The sequence below is a fragment of the Sus scrofa genome, chromosome 12, assembly GCF_000003025.6.
Source record: "Sus scrofa isolate TJ Tabasco breed Duroc chromosome 12, Sscrofa11.1, whole genome shotgun sequence".
NCBI lineage: Eukaryota > Metazoa > Chordata > Mammalia > Artiodactyla > Suidae > Sus > Sus scrofa.
In genome coordinates, this window is record NC_010454.4 from 56,419,830 (window position 1) to 56,439,883 (window position 20,054).

General features: G+C 42.5%; 1 protein-coding gene across 1 annotated transcript in view; it reads left to right on the top strand.

The window, feature by feature from the left end:
• Positions 1-20,054, top strand: part of MAP2K4 (mitogen-activated protein kinase kinase 4) — a 114,189-nt gene that overhangs the window by 17,801 nt on the left and 76,334 nt on the right. Inside the window, exon 2 of the mRNA XM_021067890.1 lies at positions 18,584-18,686. Coding sequence (XP_020923549.1) covers positions 18,584-18,686 — 103 coding nt within the window. The remainder of the gene's footprint in view (positions 1-18,583; positions 18,687-20,054) is intronic.

Genomic DNA, 20,054 nt, shown 5'->3' on the forward strand with positions numbered 1-20,054 from the left:
CATGCCCGTGGCATTTGCAAGTTCCTGGGCCAGAAATTGAACCTGTGCCACAGCAGAGACCCAAGCTGCTGCAGTGACAATGCCATATCCTTAACCCAATGCACCACATGGGAAATCCACCTATGTGATATTTTTGAATGGAAAAAAATTAGTGATTCTCCCTCGTTGAGGAAAGTTTCCCTTCATCTGCCAGTTGAATTTCACTACCAGCAATGAAAGGATATTTGACAAAAGTTTTTAGGTTGAACAGGTCCACGGCAGAAATGATGTGAGAAGTTTCCAGAAAGTATTCTCAACTAATTCTCCAGTTAATCAAAGTGGTTTTCAGTTTAGTTTATAAATTTTGGGTGATAGTTTTCAAACAAGGTGTAGTAAATACTTGAATTCTCACTATACGATTTTATGCGTGCTTTCAAAATCCAGACACAAGTGTCTAGATAAATAGATGTTCTAGACGAAACTTGCCACTCTCTTGTTGATGTGCATCTTCTCATTAGGTAGAATTCAGTGAACATTATTCAGAAATGAAACTCACGTGTATGCAAACATATTTACTCTCCTTTAGAGAACCTCCTAAAAGGTTCAATACACAGAAGGTCAAATGTAAGTAACATTTAACAAATATACCACTAGTGGTGAGAGGCACTGGGATGTTTAACGGTGGATTCAACTAGAGCCTGCCCTGAAGAGCTTTATGTTCTTTGAGAGGCTGAACGTGTAGAGACAGCCTATGTGGTAGACATAATAGCAGCAGTAGCTCTCATTTACTGTACCAGACTCTGTTCTAAGCTTTTTATTTATCCTCTCACTTTATTTGAATTATGTAAGTGGCTTATGTATGAATTATGTAAGTGGCTTATTAACTCTTTACTTCTTACAGCAACGTTGTAAAGTAAGTATAATAATTATTCTAGATGAGGAAACCGAAGCACAGAAAGGTTAGGTGCATTTTTCTAAGGTCATACAGCTAAGGAGTAGCAGGCCATGTGACCTTGGTTTGGTTACAGGTTACATGCTGTAAACTACAGTGTTTTATTGATTCTTGAAAGAAAGCAGTGAGCACTCATAGGAATGATTTTTCTCTCTTTTTTAGGGCAGCACCCGAGGCATGTGGAGGTTCCCAGGCTAAGGGTCGAATCAGATCTGCAGCTGCTGGCCTACACCACAGCCACAGCAACTCCGGATCCATAACCCACTGAGCACGGCCGGGGATTGAACCTGCCTCTTCTTGGATGCTCGTCAGATTCATTAACCACTGAGCCACAACAGGAACTCCAGGAATGATTTTCTAAACCAGATGGCTTTTGAGGAGTCATCACCTGCAAATGGTCATGAAATCTGGATTTACGTTTATATCATTTTTGATTTTTCTGGCCCTGGAGAGTTTCGCGATGTTATCTAATAAGCCGAACTGAATATGAAGTGGAAAGATTCCTTCTTGTGGCTCTGAAGCTAGGGACAAAGGGGGGATCTACCAGAAGGGGAAAAATGTCTACTAAAAATGTAAAAATTATGCTGGCCTAGGCAGATGCAGAGGATGAACTGCTTTGGGATTCCCAAATGCCCTGTGTGTCTGGGGAATAGCTGACCAGGATGAGTGGGTCAGGAGAGCTGGGAGTCAGTTCTGCGTGAGGGCAGATTTGTATTAGACTTTGTACTGTTTTTAAAACAATCGATATTTGCAGTAAAAGATGTGTGTCTGTCCTACTTTCTTGTAATTAGGGATGGAAGAAAGGACATTCATTATCTCATTTTTTAAAACTTAATGATAGACGTTTTCACACCTACAGAAAAATGGGACAGAACAGTAAACCCCATGTACCCATCATGTAGATTCAACGATTAACCAACATTCAGCCAATTTTATTTCACTTGTTCCTCTCCCTCCGTCTTTTCTGGAGTATCTTAGAGCTAATTCTGATCATCGTTATTGCATCCACAAGTGTTTCAGTGACATGTCTTCTAAGTGGTGAGGACTCTTAAATACCGTTACCACACTGTGAAATAAACAAAGCAGTAGTGTCAGAGGGCCACTCAGTGTGCAGATCCCCCGAAGCCCGACGCGTGCCTTATTTGTAGTTGATTTGTTCAAGCCTAGAGCTCAACAAGGTTTACACACACACTGTGGTTGGTTGATAGGTCTCTTAAATTTCTCTAAATCTGTAGTCGTTCCCTGTTCTCTCCTTTTTTCCCTTGCTATTTATTCATTGAAAAAAAGGGGGGGGCATATGTTTTGTAGCACATTTCGGATTTGGCCGATCACATCCTTCTAGTAATCTGTGTCCCACATTGCCTTGTACCTCCTGGTAATTGGCAGTTTGGTACAGAGGCTTTGATCACATAGAGATTCAAGTTTTTGGCAAGAGCACCTCAGAGGTGGTGCTTTGTATTTTTTGGTCACATCACATCAGGAGCCTGTGACTTCTGGTTGCAGCTCTTGTTAAGATTGATCAGTGGGTTGCAGTGCTCAAGGGTGATTCAAATGGAATAGAGTTCCTCATCAGCCTTTCACCTGATGCTTCTGGCTACCATCAGTGATTTTCGTCTAGATTGTTTACTTCTTTAGGGCCTGGTTAACTTGTGTTTCTAAGCGTCTGTGGGCTCTGCACATGGTTGCTGTAGTCGGCCAAGAAACAGAGTTTGTGCTTGGGGTGTCCTGTCGCATTCACATTCTCGCACGGATCATCTGTGACGCCTGCACCAGTGCCGAAGGATATGAAGATGTGTCTGTGTGCCCACACACGCACACAAACATTTATCGACTTTTCTATATTCCGGGATACCTGTCTTTTCTTCATACCCTCAAACTTGAGTTGACCTAATTACTAATTGGGGTTCTTTTAAACTTTTAAAAACCTCTTGATCTCTGAAGACAATAAAAAGCCATGTCACATAATAATTCTCGACAGTTTTTGGTGAAGTTGAAGAACAGTGGGTGTGAGACCAGTTCTGCCAAATTAAGGTCCGTCCCAAACCGGATTCCAGCTTTGCTTGTTAATTTATATTCAGTGCTTAGATGGCTCAGCTCCTTCAGGCATTACCCTCCCAGGACTTGGGAACCAGAATCAGACATCGAAAGGCAGTTTGATGAGAATGGGAGTCAGTAAGAGTTGTTCTCATCCAGGATACAAAAAGGCCTGGTGAACCGCTGGTCTTCCAGTTAGCAAGTACCTTCTCCGTGACTGGTGTGTTCTTGTCCGACAGGCGTCAGTGTTCACCTTCCAGTAGTAACACCTCCCCATTTCGCCACCCTGTTCAGCCCCCGTCCTGTAACTGCACTATTAACGTCGTGATGCTCTGACCCCTATTTGACCTTGCACAATTTGTAAATCCCGAATCCGAGAAATTTCAGTCAGGGTACACTCCCTTCCTGTATGTTCAGGAAATAGGGCACAGCCTTTCCTCTTTGAGTGCCATTTACCCTCTTGATTAATCTCAGATTCTAACCTTTCAAAAGCCTTAATTTATAGAATACAGTTATGGGCAAAAACAGTACTTAATTGTGTCCATTAAGAAATGGAAGTGATGGAGTTCCCGTCGTGGCACAGTGGTTAACGAATCTGACTAGGAACCATGAGGTTGCAGGTTCCATCCCTGGCCTTGCTCAGGGGGTTAAGGATCCGGCCTTGCTGTGAGCAGACACGGCTCGGATCTCGCATTGCCGTGGCTCTGGCGTAGGCAGGCGGCTACAGCTCCGATTGGACCCCTAGCCTGGGAACCTCCATATGCTGCCGGAGCAGCCCTAGAAATGGCAAAAAGACAAAAAGAAGAAAAAAGAAATGGAAGTGTTAGTCGCTTTTTTTTTTGGAAATATTATTTTGTAGGGTATAAAGAAGCTATTTAAATGTTGGAGAGTATGTTATATAATGTTTGCTTTGTGTAGAAGATACTTATTCATTTTCCACCTCCACCTCTGTTGCTTGCTTTGGTGGTAAAACAGATTTGAATTTAAATTTGGGTTGTGAATTATTACTTAAAATTTCTTTAAAAAGATATATGGGTAATGCAGCAGTAAAATGGAAAAGGTTTGTTGGGTTATAAAAAATGATCACAAGTTTCGAAACTCAAGGCAGTTAAAAATGCTTTGATGGGAGTTCCCTGGTGGCCTAGGGTTAAGGACTGAGTGTTGTCACTGCTCTGTCTTGGGTTTGACCCCAGCCCTGGAACTTTTTGCATGCAGCGGGCACATCCAAAAAACAAACAAACAAATCTTTGAGATTTGCCCACTTATCCATGTGTCATGAAGTTCTATCAGGAGCATTTCTTTGAAGCTTCTGGATAACTTTTTCAGAGAACCTACTTAATTCCTAGTTATACATCTTTCAATCAGTGAGAACAAAAGAAGCAACAAATTAGATCTTTCAGGAAGTACAGATAAAACCCCATTTGAGATGTCTGAGTGAAATGATTTTGTACTGAAAGTGTTCAATCAAAAACTTGAGCTTGGATTATTCATTTATTCAAGGACTATCCGAGTTTCTGACCTGCCAGGTGCTGTTATGAAAAGGTTATGAGAAGTCCCTGGAGTGCTAAATCTCATTTCAGTGGTCAGAAGTCATCCAGACGACTATGTAGGTTGTGCATGTGAGAATGCTTACGTTCAAATGTTGACTGTGTTCTTGAGGAGGCAAGGGGTTATTGTGTAATAAATGCAGTGTGCTATGATGACTAGTTAGAAATTATATAGTGTGGGGGGTTTTGTCCCTCCTCTGCAGTTCTTAATTATTGCTGACCTGTTAATGATGTTTTAGAATTGGGCAAGTCATCGTTGAAATAAAGCTGCACTTTTGCTTTAGGTAGCACAAGCTACAGGCTTGCTTATAGACTTGGATAACATAATTAATTGTAAGTATGAATGGAAATAAGGAAAGATTTACATTTTGAAACTAACTTCTTTTGCCTTTAGGAAATCTTAATATTCCTCACGATTCAGTGGTTCAGATTTTGACACTCTGAGGTGTTGTCTGACCCCATGCAACTTTCAAACAGCAGCTGGGTGTCCACCAATTCAATTCCGACACTGTCTTCCTAGAGTCAGCATTTGGTCTCACAAGTTAAAGCCCCGCCTGGATACCCTGACTTCAGATCCACCTACAAAAGGGCTGCCTGCTTGGCTGACCGCAAATTACAGGACTCCCTTAACACCCCCCTGCATTCACTTATTTGCTAGAATGGCTCGCAGAACCCAGGCAAACACTTTACTTGTGTTTACCAATGTATTACAAAATGCAGCTCAGGGAGGGCCCAGTAGATGGGATGCCAGGGCAAGGTGTGGAGAGAGAGGCCGTGCAGGGCTTCCATGCCTTCTTCCCAGCGCTTCGATGTGTTTACCAGCTAGGATGGAAGTTTCACTGTGTAGGAATGACTGACTAAATCTTTGGCCTTTGGGAATGGAACTCAATCTCCAGACCCCTCTCCCTCCATGGAAGTTGGGGCGGGGGGGGGGGCTGAATGTTGTAACCCTCTGATCACTAGTTTGGTTTTTGTGGAGACCCCCCCCCATCCTGGAGGTATATGGGTTCTGCCGGCCCCCCACCTAAGTAGCATAAACTCCCAGGGAGTTGTGAATAACAAAAGGCACTCTTATTCCTTAGAAAATTCCTAGGGTTGTGGGACTCTGGGCCAGGAGACTGGGACAAAATACCAAATATATTTTTTTATTATATCGCAGACACGGTCTGTAGCAAAACTGCCTGCATACAGTAGACACCTAGCTTTGAATCGGTAAGGGGGGTTTCTAGGCAGACTGATCTGTCGTTACCTGGAAAGAGTGGGTAGCCACTATCTCTTTGGCCAGTGGATGGTTGATTTCCTGTTGCGAAAAGGATCAAGAGGTTCTGTATTCTAGGACCAAATGGCCTCCAGTATGATGCTAAATTGCCTAAAATACATCTTTTCTTATCCTAATTTACTTGCTAGTGAAGTTCAGGTAGGATTGAGTCTAGATGATTTATTTATGACTGGTGTGAGTCCTCATTGGTATTTTGGGCAGATAAGGGAAGAAATTAACATCAAAAATCTGGCTGTGTTGTGTGGTTAATATTATTTTAAGTAAAGTCTTAAGAAGAAATCAGTTCTTGGCATTCCTATCGTGGCTCAGTGGTTAAATCTGACTAGGAACCATGAGGTTGCAGGTTCGATCCCTGGCCTTGCTCAGTGGGTTAGGGATCCGGCGTTGTCGTGAGCTGTGGTGTAGGTTGCAGATGCGGCTCGGATCCCGTGTTGCTGTGGCTCTGGCATAGGCCGGTGGCTACAGCTCCGATTCAACTCCTAGCCTGGGCACCTCCATGTGCCGCATGGGAGTGGCCCCAGAAAAAGCAAAAAAAGACAAAAAAAAAAAAAAAGAAATCAGTTCTTGATTATTTTAAGAGCTCCCCAGTTTGGGTGCTAACCTGTCCGTTGAAATTCTCATCTCAGCCCTGTGACCTGGAGCCACTCGCCAGAGCTCTAGGTCAGTGGCATTTAGCCAAGAACAGCCTTGTTTTTCCTTCATTGTGTTGAACACGTTCTTTTCTTCACATCCTGACACACATGAGAAAGGTTTGAAGCACTGATTGAAAAATACTGGTGGTATCAGATAATATGTGAGTGTGCTTATCTCATTTATGGCTGGTGGAAGGTGAATGATGACACTAGGGCGTTGTTGGTTTGCCAAGCAGGAAACGTAAATGTGAGTAAGACCGGTGGGCACCTGGGATCTTCGTTAGAGGTCCAGCAAGCTGTTCTGAGAACATCTGGTCATCTGTGCCTCTGCCTCAGCGGTGAGGTTGGCTGGAAGCCGCTCCGAGGGCCTGGGGGAATGGCTGAAAACCGGAACAAGCCTTGTGACCTGTCTTGACAGTTTTCCTAAGTTTGCGTGTTATGTGCCTGGTGCCACTAGAAAGATGGCTACCGAAATGTAAGAGTCCTTTATGTGGCTAGTTTGCCAGAAATCCTCACCTCTTGCTTGCTGTTGGTACGTGGTGAGACAGTGACTTAAAACTTGGGGGAGCTGAGGAGGCGTTCATCAGGATGGAGGAATCTTTTTTGGGAGGCGCGCACCTTGCGGAGGAGGGAGCCGCGGCGCTGACCCGCTGCTCGCGCACGTAGAACGTTTCGTTGGAGGCGATTGGCACAGCGTTTGTGTCTTTGTCTCCAGGGGGCCCGGTTGATAGCTTCACAAGCTGTAAACGTAAGGACTTAAATGCCCCGGGGATTTGGCTGCGTTTGGGCGTTGCGTGGATTTAAAGTGTCCGAGCCCCTGGGCAGGGCGCCGGGTTCCTCTCGCCACTTGCGGTGCCGTAAGCATTGCCCCTCCTGACTAGGGCTCCCCGCACCGTGTGCGGCCGCCGAGCTGCGCTGTGAAGGGCTCTGCCGGGTTAGGCCGTCCTCCCCGGGACTGTGAGGGCTGGGGGCACAAAAGAGACCCCGAGCCAGCTGCGGGCGCGTGAAGGACGCAGAGAATTATCATCACATTTTCTGTGTGCTGACAGTAACGGCCGCCACCCCTTTGGAAGCTGCGAGGGGTGGCCGTGTAGCTGAATTCCAGCTCTCAGACTCCCATGGAGGCTCTGCTTGCACCGTCGGTAGAGCATGACACGGCGGCAGGGCGGGGGAAACTGTGTTGGATGGCTTGTCCTGTTTTGTTGGAGATTAAAATATTGTTAAATGTAGCTGATGCATGTACCCTCGGAGATGTCCAAAACATCACTTATGAAGTATTACAAGATGATAGGGGTGTGGAATGTCCAAGTTGTGTTAGCAGGTGTCCGAAAGTGGCTACGTGTACTTGAATTTTTAGACTTGTGCTCTAGGCCTTCGTAAGATTAGGTTTAGAGAACAGATTGGTCCTTTTAGAAAGCTTTGGTATGAGTAGCAAGGAGAGTATAATTAAAACAGAAAAAGTAAATGATCTGTAAACCAACTATAATGGAAAAAATAAAAATCATTAAAAAAAAAAGAAACAGCAAATGCTCAGTGTAAAAAAACTGAAACAAAAATAGTAAGAGAAAACATCACCTATAATTCTAACACTTTGCATTAATCACTGGCAGTATTCTGGAGCCTGGCCTATGTGCGTCCTGTAAATTACCACACACGCATGTGCTTTACTAAACTGACGGTTTATTAGGCACCTTACTTATCGCCAGATTTTTTTTTTTTTTTAAAGCCCTTACTGTTAATGTTCATTCTGGTGTCAGTAGTCTTCTAGGGTGAGTTTTCTTGGTGGTCGTGTAGTAGTCTAATTACAGGAGTGCCATAATTTTTGTGCCTAATCCAGCACAAGTACCTCTCTCTGCTTTGAATAGCTCTCTTCGCCTAGTCTTTAGCTTGCTGAAGGAGGACTTCTTAGGGACGGAGCTGGTTTGACCACAGGGCATTTTGAGATGTTTGCTAGGTATTGCCCTCTAGAAAGTGGAACAGGTTATATTCACAGGAGTGACTTGTTTGTTCCTTCACTTGTCTCTGTTCATTTGTTTCTGGAAGAAATGTTAAGCATCATTTTAGGCATTGAGACAAATGAGAAATAGTTTCTGCACTCTTGGAACTTAGCATGTGGTGAGCAAGGTGGCCCTCAGCTGACCACAAATAGGTGGGAAGTAGAGCTGGGCTAAGTTCTGGAGGGACTGCCTGCTTTTCCTACTCCCGTTAACACTGCTGTTAGGATTCTTTTTATTTAGGTGTGGTATTAAAGGCAAGAATTGAATTTTAATTTTTTGGATAACCAAAGGAATTTAGTAATGTTTTTCATGTTAATGGTTTATTTCTGTTCTCTTTGTATTCTTTCTTTTGTTAAGTACCTGTTTGTGTTCTTTGTTTATTTTCTAATTGAGACACTTGACATCATCTTGATCAGTAAGGCCTTTCTCTTCTCTCCCATTTGGGTTTGTCCTTTCAGAAAGTAGTGACTTCAGCTGGGGCTGTGTGGTTCAGACAGAGGGATTTTCTCTTTGTCCCTCAGTGAACCTGGGGACCTCACAGGAAAGTTTGGGGGTTTGGAGATGCAAAGCCAAGACTCTGCTCCATGGAATCTGATTGTGTCTGCATGGCTGTGTGTGTAGGCATCTCAAGTCCTGTTTACTTCAGTAAAGCCTTGACATGTGTGCAGTGTTGGTAACCCCGGGACAGTCTTCCTGAATTAGCTAGCTCTCTGGGTACTTTTGAGGGATTTGGACTTGTCGGGATTTGGGCAGGTTAGCCTGAGGAATTACATTTGCTGGTAACAGACATCTGGCTCAGAGTCCCATCAAAAGCCAGGCTGCTGACTTTAATTAATTGCTAACTCACAGGTGTGGCTGCCTATAGAAAGACATAATAATGACATTGTCCATAATTGAGGTGAAATTACTGGTGATCATAGTGGGCCCATGTAATCAGTGTCAGAGTTGATGGTTAGCTGAATAGGAGAATGAAAAATCAATTATATGAGTTGCTGTTGTTAGACTTGGAAGGATTTTAGGTCATATTGTGAGCTTCATTCCATGAAACCTGATAAACTCCTCATTTTACCATGACGGAACTTAGTTAAAAATTTCTGTGTTCCTTGTTGGATGATCACCATGGGAGCAAGTTGGGGCTTTCAAACCTTCACACTCTCCCTGAAGACTTGTTAACCAGACAGGGGCTTCATAGGAAAATGTAGCCTACAGCAAGTAAAGTGCTTCTTTTGGCTTTATCTGGAATCCACGAGACTTTGCTAGAAGTTGTTATGCCTTTGTGTCAACGAAGTACCCCTTTAGGAACTGGTAGAAGGATAACTGAACCCTTAATATTCCAATTTTTTTTTTTTTTTTTAAACAAAACCCTTTCTGCCCAAGGAAAGGACTATGAGTCTATATGGCAGAGTTTGGGAAGTTGACAGTGAATTATCCCAGTGCTTTCTTTGGCAGCGGAGCCTCTGAGGCCCCAGGTTATTTGATGAGGAAAATGGTTAACTAGGAAAGGAAGCATTGGTGGGAGTGATCCACCACCCAAGTTCAAGACCTCGCCCTCATAAACCAGGACGTAATTGATAATCGCATCTGCGGAAATGAGTAACCACATGGCCGACACGTCATACATGGTAACACCTTGGCTCCTCCCAGCACTCTCCTGAGAAAGGAGAGATTAGTCCCATTTGGCAAGGACAGGATGGAGGCCGAGAAGTGAAGTGCCTTGCCCACGAGTATAGCCGAGTGTCAAAACGAGGGTGACTGGCTCTGCCACTCCGTATTGGTTTTTCTAGTTTGCCCGGGAATGTGGGATTTGGCTAGGAATAGGGATTTTTGTGGGATGGTTGTGTAAAGCAATCTATCAAGCAGGTTGAATTTCTTTCTTGTTGTCATATATTCTGTTGGTTTGAAAGGTATCAAACTTTTTCCAATTCCTTTCTTTTTTAGAGAATTTGATAATTTACTTAACTTCTTGATTAGGTTTTAATACTTCTATTAACATCATAGTCGTGTTACTATTTTTTTTGGAGCTACTGTTAATCAGCCATTGCATTTTTAAGGTATGTTAGTCTTTATTATAGCAGTCCTGCCCGGTAAGGGACTGCTTTTCTCTTGGTTTTGCAAGTGTGTGAATTACTAGACCACAAAAAATACTCCTTTTTACATCTTTATCAGTATTTCAGTGGTGGTCATGGAGCATTGAGCGAAAGTGCTTTTCTTCCCTATTCTCTATTTACCGTTCTAGTACCGCATGCCTTTTTAATTTTGGTGCGGTGCCAAACAAAACAGTCTTTGTAGGTAGCTACCTTGTCTGTCTTTTTATCTACACTGCCTGGCAAACTTGCTTGTATATAATCATGATATTTGTGCACCTATGACTAGGTAACCTATTACATTGGCCTTCCCCCAAATCCATCTTACATAGAAAAATGTTCACATGTGCTAACGGGGCTCTTGGTTTCTTAAACAAACTCAGCAGTCCAGTTTCCAAAATACTTAGCTCATGAATGGATGACTGTTTTATTTTACTGGTGAGGGTTCCGAATTCTAAGTGAGATTTTAGGAATTTTTGGAAATCGCTCATTCTATGTACTAAAGGCTATATAGGTGGAGAGGGAAATACAGTATTAGCTGATGGTAGCTCCTTTAATACTTGATGTTACAAGTCTGAAATGGACAAAGTTGCCCATTTCTCCTGTTCTAAGTCTAACATCCTTTCTCTCTTATTCTCTCGAGCTCATGAAATTAAGTTAGGATGCTTGTCACGGTAGTAATTTCGGTAGAAAAGGGAATGAAAGCAAGTTCTTATCTACCATCTCTGAAATTGTTTGAATATGAAGTTGCATAGTTGGAATTGTGTCTTCCTCTTCTCCAGTGATTACAGATAATTTAAGAAGCTATTCTAGATGGTCTTTCTGTTTTGAAAATGAGGTACTCAGAATAGAGCCAAGGGTGACATGAGCATTTAAGGCAGTCCTTGCCCCCTACCCCTGGGGGGATGCTCTGAGTGCTTGTAGGTCAGTCACCAGCATGCATAGGAGTGATTTGTACATTGTGGTTCAAGTTCCCACCTCCTCCTGTGCTTGGTCCTGGGGAATTCCCTGTGGCGGCCGTGGGTGTTCTAGGAGGGGCTGATTCTGACTGCTCTTTCACTATTCCTACCGAGCTCCTTTGGCGCCTGAGTTGTGGCTTAAAAGAGCAGCTCTGTAATTTTTCATGCTTCTCTTTGCTAGGTGGTTGGTAGTTCTCCTGGTCTCCCCGTGCTCGCTCACACATCTGCATTTGCATCAGCTAGTTGGTCTGCAGGCGCTGGGACTTCTGGGCCTCTCGCCCCATGTGGGCTTTCATCACGGAGGAAGCTTGACTCCACTGCTTTACGGTTTGACTCGGTAGCTTTCCAAGAGGGAAAAAATAGAAACTACAAGGCCTTGAAAGGCTTAGCTTGGAAGTCATAGAACATCCCTTCCTCTGTCTTTTGGTCGAAGTAAGCCCCAAGGCCTCCCCATATTCAAGAGGGAGGGACATACATGCCACCTGTTGATGAAAAGAGCAGCAAAGTCACCTTGGGAAGAGATGTGGACACAAGGAGCTCTGTGGCTGTTTTTGTAACATATAGCACATAACCCACAGCGATCTGAAAGATGTCTTCCTTTCACCTTCAATATTCTATGAGTCTGTGAGTTACTGTGCAGTCAGAATAGAGCACAAGATATTCTAAGTGTGTGTGGATGTGCTTGGACAGATTCTTCTTCCAAGGGAGTAATTTCAGGTGTTTGACACACCTTGTTTCTGTTCCACTGTAGGTAAAGGGAGGGTGTATTTATCTCTGTTGACTGGTTAGGTGTTGATCATTTGGTGACAGTCTTACCGAAGGGGGAATTATAATCACAGATTTCTAGTTTTTCTTGATAATTACTTTAAAGTACTTGTACATATATTTTAACCCCTGTTAGCTTCTAAAATCTCCACTGGCCGCTTGTAGTATTGCTTATTTCCTTATGTCCCTGTAAAAGTTGTTACAGGCTTCTGAAGAAAATCCATGTTGATCAGATTTTTGTTTGTTGTTTTGTCATTAAAAATACCTGAATACATGACGACAGGTTGCCTTTAGTTTCCTGGGGCCCTTCAGAAAGAAACAAAGTTGAGGAAGAACAGAGCTGATAGAGGTTCGTTCTTAGAGAAAGTGAACGGGAGAGGAAGAGATGCTGAACAACAAACAGAAAGGCCCATGAGGCCAGAGAGTCTGAACCAGCCTCTAAAGTATTGTGAAAGCTGCCTCTTTGTGCCTTTCCTGGAGCCTTCCCTTTGATTGGTTTTCTGGGCTGTTCTTTCTCCTCCAGGCTGCCTTATGAGTTCCTCATTGGTCAGTTGGGAGCACGACAGAGAACAGGCCTTGTAACTTGAGCTTAAGTTCGCTGCTTATAGAGACTTTGAACTTTTATAGCGTTCTTTAGTTTGTTAGTGAAAGATCAGAATGTATATACTTGGGCAGTTTTCAAGAGAGCTGCACATGTTTCTGAAGTATAGAGTGTATTTAAATCTAATTTTTGTAAGTTATCTCACATTCTCTTACTTGAGTGCTCGTTCATTTATGTAGTAAATGTCCTTTAAAGACCCTAATTTGCTTTTGTTTAAATGTGAGTGCAGTGCTGAAAAGGAATCTGTGTGTGTGTGTGTATTATATAGAAATATTTATTTTCTTTTTTTTTTTTTGGTCTTTTTGCTATTTCTTGGGCCGCTCCCGCGGCATATGGAGGTTCCCAGGCTAGGGGTCGAATCGGAGCTATAGCCACTGGCCTACACCACAGCTGCAGCAACGCAAGATCCCAGCCTCGTCTGCGACCTACACCACAGCTCAGGCAACTCGGGATCCTTAACCCACTGAGCAAGGCCAGGGATTGAACCTGCAAACTCATGGTTCCTAGTCGGATTCATTAACCACTGCACCATGATGGGAACTACATAATTGTTTTTGTTTTTATGTGTGCCTTTCATAATTTTTTTCTCAATTTGCCTAATTATTCATGCCCTTGCCGATTTGTGTGTGTGTCTGTGTGATGACTTTATACATTTAGAGCTTTTGACTTTGCATTGTAAGGATTTTCCAAAATTTTCATTTAATTTTTTAAAGTTTTTTTTTTTTTTTTTAAACGACAAACTTTTTTTTTTTTTTTTTTGCTATTTCTTGGGCCGCTCCCGCGGCATATGGAGGTTCCCAGGCTAGGGGTCTAATCGGAGCTGTAGCCGCCAGCCTACGCCAGAGCCACAGCAACGCGGGATCCGAGCCGCGTCTCCACAGCTCACAGCAACTCCTGATCGTTAACCCACTGAGCAAGGGCAGGGACCAAACCCGCAACCTCATGGTTCCTAGTCGGATTCGTTAACCACTGCGCCATGAGGGGAACTCGTAAACGACAACACTTTTTATTGTGGAAAATTTCAAACAGACCCAGGCACAGACAAAATACTCAACTGGCCTCAACAATGATCAACTTGACTGTTCTTGTTTCATCCGACCCCAAACTCACTTTTCCCCTTTCACTTTCTCCGTTTCATATTTATTTGTTTATTTATTTATTTTTGTCTTTTTGCCTTTTCTTGGGCCACTCCTGTGGCATATGGAGGTTCCCAGGCTGGAGGTCTAATTGGAGCTGTAGCCTCCAGCCTACACCAGAGCCACAGCAAGGCAGGATCCAAGCTGCGTCTGTGACCTACACCACAGCTCACGGAGATGCCAGATCCTTTTTTTTTTTTTTTTAAATAAATTTTAATTAAAAAATTTAATTTTCATAACTTTTGGTAAACATGAAAATGATATTAATATTTTATTGACCAGATTAGAGTGCAAATAATCTTTATTTTGTTATTGATGACCTCAATAAGTATTTTGTAAATTTACTTTGTTTGAAATTTTATATAGGATTAAAGCTGTGTACGCTTCCAAATGAATAATAATGTGATTTATTATTTACTTATTATTAATTTACCAGATTACCGTTGGGCAAATAGTCTCACTCAGTTTATAATATAATCTACTGAGTATATCTAGACTTTACTTATTTATTTATTTATTCTTTTTTCTTTTTTTATTACTCAAATGAATTTATCACATCTGTAGTTGTACAATGATCATAACAATCCAGTTTCACAGGATTTCCATCCCACAACCCAAGCACATCCCCCTACTCCCCAAACTGTCTCCTCCAGAGACCATAAGTTTTTCAGTGTCTGTGAGTCAGCATCTGTTCTGGAAAGAAGTTCAGATACGACACTCCAAAACCTATGGGATGCAGCAAAAGCTGTTCTAAGGGGAAAGTTTATAGCAATACAAGCCCACCTCAGGAGACAAGAAAAAGCTCAAATAAACAAGCTAACTTTACATCTAAAGCAGCTCAAGAGAGAAGAGCAGACAAGACCTAAAGTTAGTAGAAGGAAAGAAATCATAAAGATCAGAGCAGAAATCAATGAACTAGAAACAAGAAAACCATAGAAAAGATCAACGAAACGAAAAGCTGGTTCTTTGAAAAGATCAACAAAATTGATAAACCCGTAGCCAGACTTATCAAGAAATAGAGAGGACTCAAATCAATAAAATTAGAAATGAAAAAGGAGAAGTAACAACGGACATCACAGAAATGCAAAGGATCATGAGAGACTACTATATGCAACTATAGGCCAATACAGCGGAAAACCTAGAAGAAATGGACAAATTCTTAGAAAAGTACAATCTTCCAAGACTAAACCAAGAGGAAATAGAAAAGATGAATGGACCCATCACAAGAACTGAAGTTGAAACTGTGATGAAAAAACTTCCAACAAACAAAAGTCCAGGACCAGATGGCTTCACAGGCAAATTCTATCAAACATTTAGAGAAGAGCTGACACCTCTCCTTCTGAAACTATTCCAAAAAATTGCAGAGGAAGGGATACTCCCAAACGCATTCTCTGAGGCCACCATCACCCTGATACCAAAACCAGACAAAGATACCACAAAAAAAGGAAACTACTGGCCAAGTTCACTGATGAACATTGATGCAAAAATCCTCAACAAAATACTAGCAAACCGCATCCAACAATACATTAAAAGGATTGTACATGGTGATCAAGTGGGATTTATCCCAGGGATGCAAGGGTTCTTCAATATCCGCAAATCCATCAGTGTGATACACCACATGAACAAACTGAAGAATCAAAGCCCTATGAGCCTCTCGATAGACACAGAAAAAGCCTTTGGCAAACTCCAACACCCATTTCTGATAAAAACCCTTCAGAAAGTGGGCATAGAGGGAACCTACCTCAACATGATAAAGGCCATATGTGACAAACCCACAGCGCACATCATTCCCAATGGTGAAAAGCTAATTTTTTAAAGTTTTAAGGGTAAATGCAGAGTTTGTTTTTTTAATGCAGTCAAATCTGCCATTTTTTATAGAGCACCTTTTGCATGTACAGTTTGAATATCCTTCCTCTACTTGCTGTCAAATAAAAATTATTTTCAAATAAATATTTGGTACCCCAAAGGGCAGCTTATGTGGAGAGTTCATGTTGTACTCTGCTCACTTCCCACATTGGGCTTCTTAGGAACTGACATGATCCTACAGAAAGGCCTGTCCCTGAAAGCTGATCCAGGAGCCACACGGGAGCTCTGTGCTCTTGTCCTGCAGTCCTTTTGGACTAGCGTGGCCTGCTCAGACCCCCACAGCTCATGGCAGCACCCGGCTGGGCAGGTTGGGTCCTTGAAGTCATCTTCTGCATCCACTGAGGCGGGAAGGTGTTTGGATTGCAGAGGTGTTGTTTGAATAGGGAGATGTATGTATCATAAACTGAAGAATGAGCGCTGGAAAAAGTATCCTTAGTATGTACATGAAACCAAGATGTCCAGAACATCCTGAAAACCTGAGTTCTGTTACAGAGTTTCCATGCAGGAGTTCCTCTTGCAGCACAGCGGAAAGGAATCCGACTAGGAACCATGAGGTTGTGGTTTTGACCCCTGGCCTCGCTCAGTGGGTTAAGGATCTGGCGTTGCTGTGAGCTGTGGTGTAGGCCTGCAGCTGCAGCTCTGATTAGACCCCTAGCCCAGGAACTTCCATATGCCACAGGTGAGGCCCTGGAAAAGGAAGGAAAAAAAAAGACACACAAAAAAACCCCCCACAGAGTTTCCATACAGTAGAATCCTACATAAATGATTTTCTAAGACATTGACATAGAAAAAAATATGGAGATGCAACAAGAGGGAATATTTTCCTGGACCATAACAGACCAGTAAGACAGGTGGTCCAGAGACTTTCAGCTGCTGTTAATAAGGCCTCGTCCAGTGAAAGCACATTGACTGGCCTACCAACAAAATCTTTGCCATACCTGGGAAAGAGCATTCCTAGCACCATGGGACAAAATGGTCATGAAATGCCTCCCAAACAATGGTCGAATTTATGACTATGAACTGAAGTTTGGCACCTGCCATCAGCCTCTCCATGGAGTAAAACACGAGCCACTGCAGCTGCTGATGGGCAGCACCCCCTGAGGGGAGCTCGGGGTGGAGACCCGGAGTGAGGCCCTCTGTGCTCTGGGAAAGCTGGAAGGGCAGGTCTTCGGATGGTCAGAGGTTTTGGGGAGAAGATTTTATGAGCCCAGTGCTTGCATCTCCTGGTATCTAGCAAAACGCTAAAATCCGCCAGTGATGACGGATGTCTGGGACTAGTAGTGACCGTCCCGGGACCAGCAGCAAACTTCTGTAAAATGTGTGCGGGCTGCAGCCCCCCCACCCCACCTTCTCTCTCCATACTCCCCCCCTTCCTCTTTGGGACCGTCTGTCAGACTTATCCGAAATACTGCCTCCTGGGCTGTAGTTAAGTGACAAAAAGATGTCGGGTCATCCCGTGAGAACAGCCACTCCCAAGGGCGGGCCAGGGAGCCCTGCGGGAACTCCGCCAAGGATGCCGAGAAGACTGGCCCCCAGCCGAGGTGCGTATCAAAGGGGGGAGTCCAGGAAGCCAGGCCTTTGCGTCTTCACCTAGAACTGGGTTTCTGTAGATCTTCTTCTGGAAGCCCGGTGATCTGTAAAGCTTTTGTTCCTGCTGCCTTCCCTTTGCTGCAAAAACTCATGCCCTAGCTTCCCAGCCTAGCGCCCCGCCTCGCCTCCCCAGAGGGGTTTCTCAGGGCTCCCTGAGATGCTGTCTCCTGGGGCCTAGGTCCTAATTTCACCCCAAATAAAACTGAACTCTCAAAAAAAAAACCAGAAAAAAATATACGGTCAGTGAGTAAAACATGTTACGAAACAGTATTGTGGTCTGATTTCAATTGTAGAGAAAAAATGACATTTGTGTCTGTGTTTGAAAAATAGTCTGCAATAGACAATGATTATTTTGGGGTAATTGAACTTTTAAGTGTATACACAATTTTTAGTTTTTTAATTTGTGCCATGCCCACAGCATGTGGAATTTCCCAGGCCAGGGATTGAACCCACACCACAGCAGTGACAGTGTTGAATCCTTAACCGCTAGGCTACCGGGGAATGCTATACAGTGTGGAAAAACTCTCTATTATTTTATAAATATATATAATATTTTCTATATTTTTGTTTATTTGTTCTGAACTTTATGGCTTTTCTATAAGGGATTTTTTTTTTTGGTATAATATAAAACATTGATACCTTCCCCCTTCTCACCCCAAAGCAGTTGCCCCACAGATACGATTGTTTGGCATACCTGTGTTACTAACTTAAAGTTGACTGTACCAGGATGCTTTTAGCCTGTTGTGGTTGCGGAATGCTTCATCTTCTTCACGCAATTGTTTGTATTACATTTAAGGGGAATTATTTTTATTAAGGAATTAAAATGTAACATTAGAAAGGTGTTACTATTTTAGTGGTTTTCAATAGATCTGCTGAGGTGAGTGATTTTTACAGTGGTATTTTTACGTGCAAAAGCATTAGCAACTCTGAAAGTGCTGAGCATTGATTTCTGTTGTGTTGGAGAAAATCAGCGATTTGTTACAACTTCAGATCATTTTTATTTACTTTTTTTTAATTCTGAGAAATTCTTTGCCGCCTTTCACAATGTTAACTACATGTTAAATGAAAAATTTCTGCCTTTTGGTATGAATTTCTTATGCCCTCAGAATTCTACCTGTTTTATAGTGCTTGAAACTTTTACTTTTTATTTGTTATTTCTTAGGTAAACGCAAAGCACTGAAGTTGAATTTTGCAAATCCACCTTTCAAATCTACAGCAAGGTTTACTCTGAATCCCAATCCTGCAGGAGTTCAAAACCCGCACATGTGAGTATCCCTGGTAATCGGGTACAAGGCTCACCTCAGGCAGAGGTTTTTAAGTTACTGTATTTATGAATTTTCAGAAGTCGAGGGGTTGATATTTCTGTTACTTTATGGGCATTTGAAATATTGCTATTTGAATTTAAATAGAAAGCAATTAATTCTGCAGTCTGAAGTAAGCACAGTTTTCCTTCTTAGAGTTGACTTGAAAAAAAGAGCCGATGATCCAGATGTATTTATCTTGTTCAAATTTTTCTTTTATTGAACTCTGACATTACTGTTTATACCTCTCCTTCTGGATTTCTGGTTGTGCGTAGTGTTTAGAAAACTCAACTCTGTCCTGCAAATGTGCTCAAGTCCTCCCCACTTACTCGGTGACAGAATAAATTCCCTTTCTTAAGAAACTGAATTCCGGTAAGATTTTCCTGTCATAGTAAATTGAAAGAATATGTACACGCCAGTGTACAGGTGTCAGGGATTTTTAAAAATTTGTTCACTTGATATTTTTAAATTAAAAAATAGACATGATATCATAGCATTTCACTGAAATGTATTCGAAATGTTAGTTAATTTAAAATAATCTCGTCACAATATTTTGTAGAAACCTTTGAATCAGAGTGAAGTGATGCATTAAAAATACTGTCTTCTTCCCCGCCAACCTGGTGAGAACATGCAGGGTCAGAGCCAGTGTATTTACGTTGTACTCATGTCCAAAAAAATAATTTCCACCTAGTTCTGGTATTGAGAACTATAACACAGGTGGTAGGAAATATGGTGAAAAAACTGTTAGAATCCATCATTTTATAGTTTTATAGGAATTCCTCAACAGTTTGTATTCAGCCTTACTAGACTACAGGTATATTTAATCTTCCCAAAGAGGCGCATTAATTGCTGTTTCCTTTTAATGTTTGGTGTGCATCGTATTTGCAAACAGTAACACATCGGTAGAAGGTCGAGTGTCTTGCAGTAGGAATGCTGCACACAGTTTTCAGCAGCGGCTTCTAGAAGGAAGCAGGGCGTATGTGTGTCTGCACCCTCTTAGGCTTTCACTCACCACTTGAAGCGGAATGAAGGATATTTTCAGTGAAAGCTGGAGTAGCAGTTTATTTGGCCGGGAGTGATGTCTTTTAGCTTTATTAGACTGGTGTTCATAATGAGATGTCTTGTTGGAGCTCAACCTTTTTACCTTCTCTGAAACACTGAGGAAGGAAACTCTTAGTACTTCTTCATTAGCCAGAGCTCCAGCAGCAAGGAAACGCTCTTAAAAAGAACCTCCTTCCTCATTTCCTAGAGTTTCTGGTGAAGGCTAGTACAGAATTAATTCTTGAACATAGCAGTCCACTTCTGTTACCTTGGTTGCTGGCTGAACCGCAT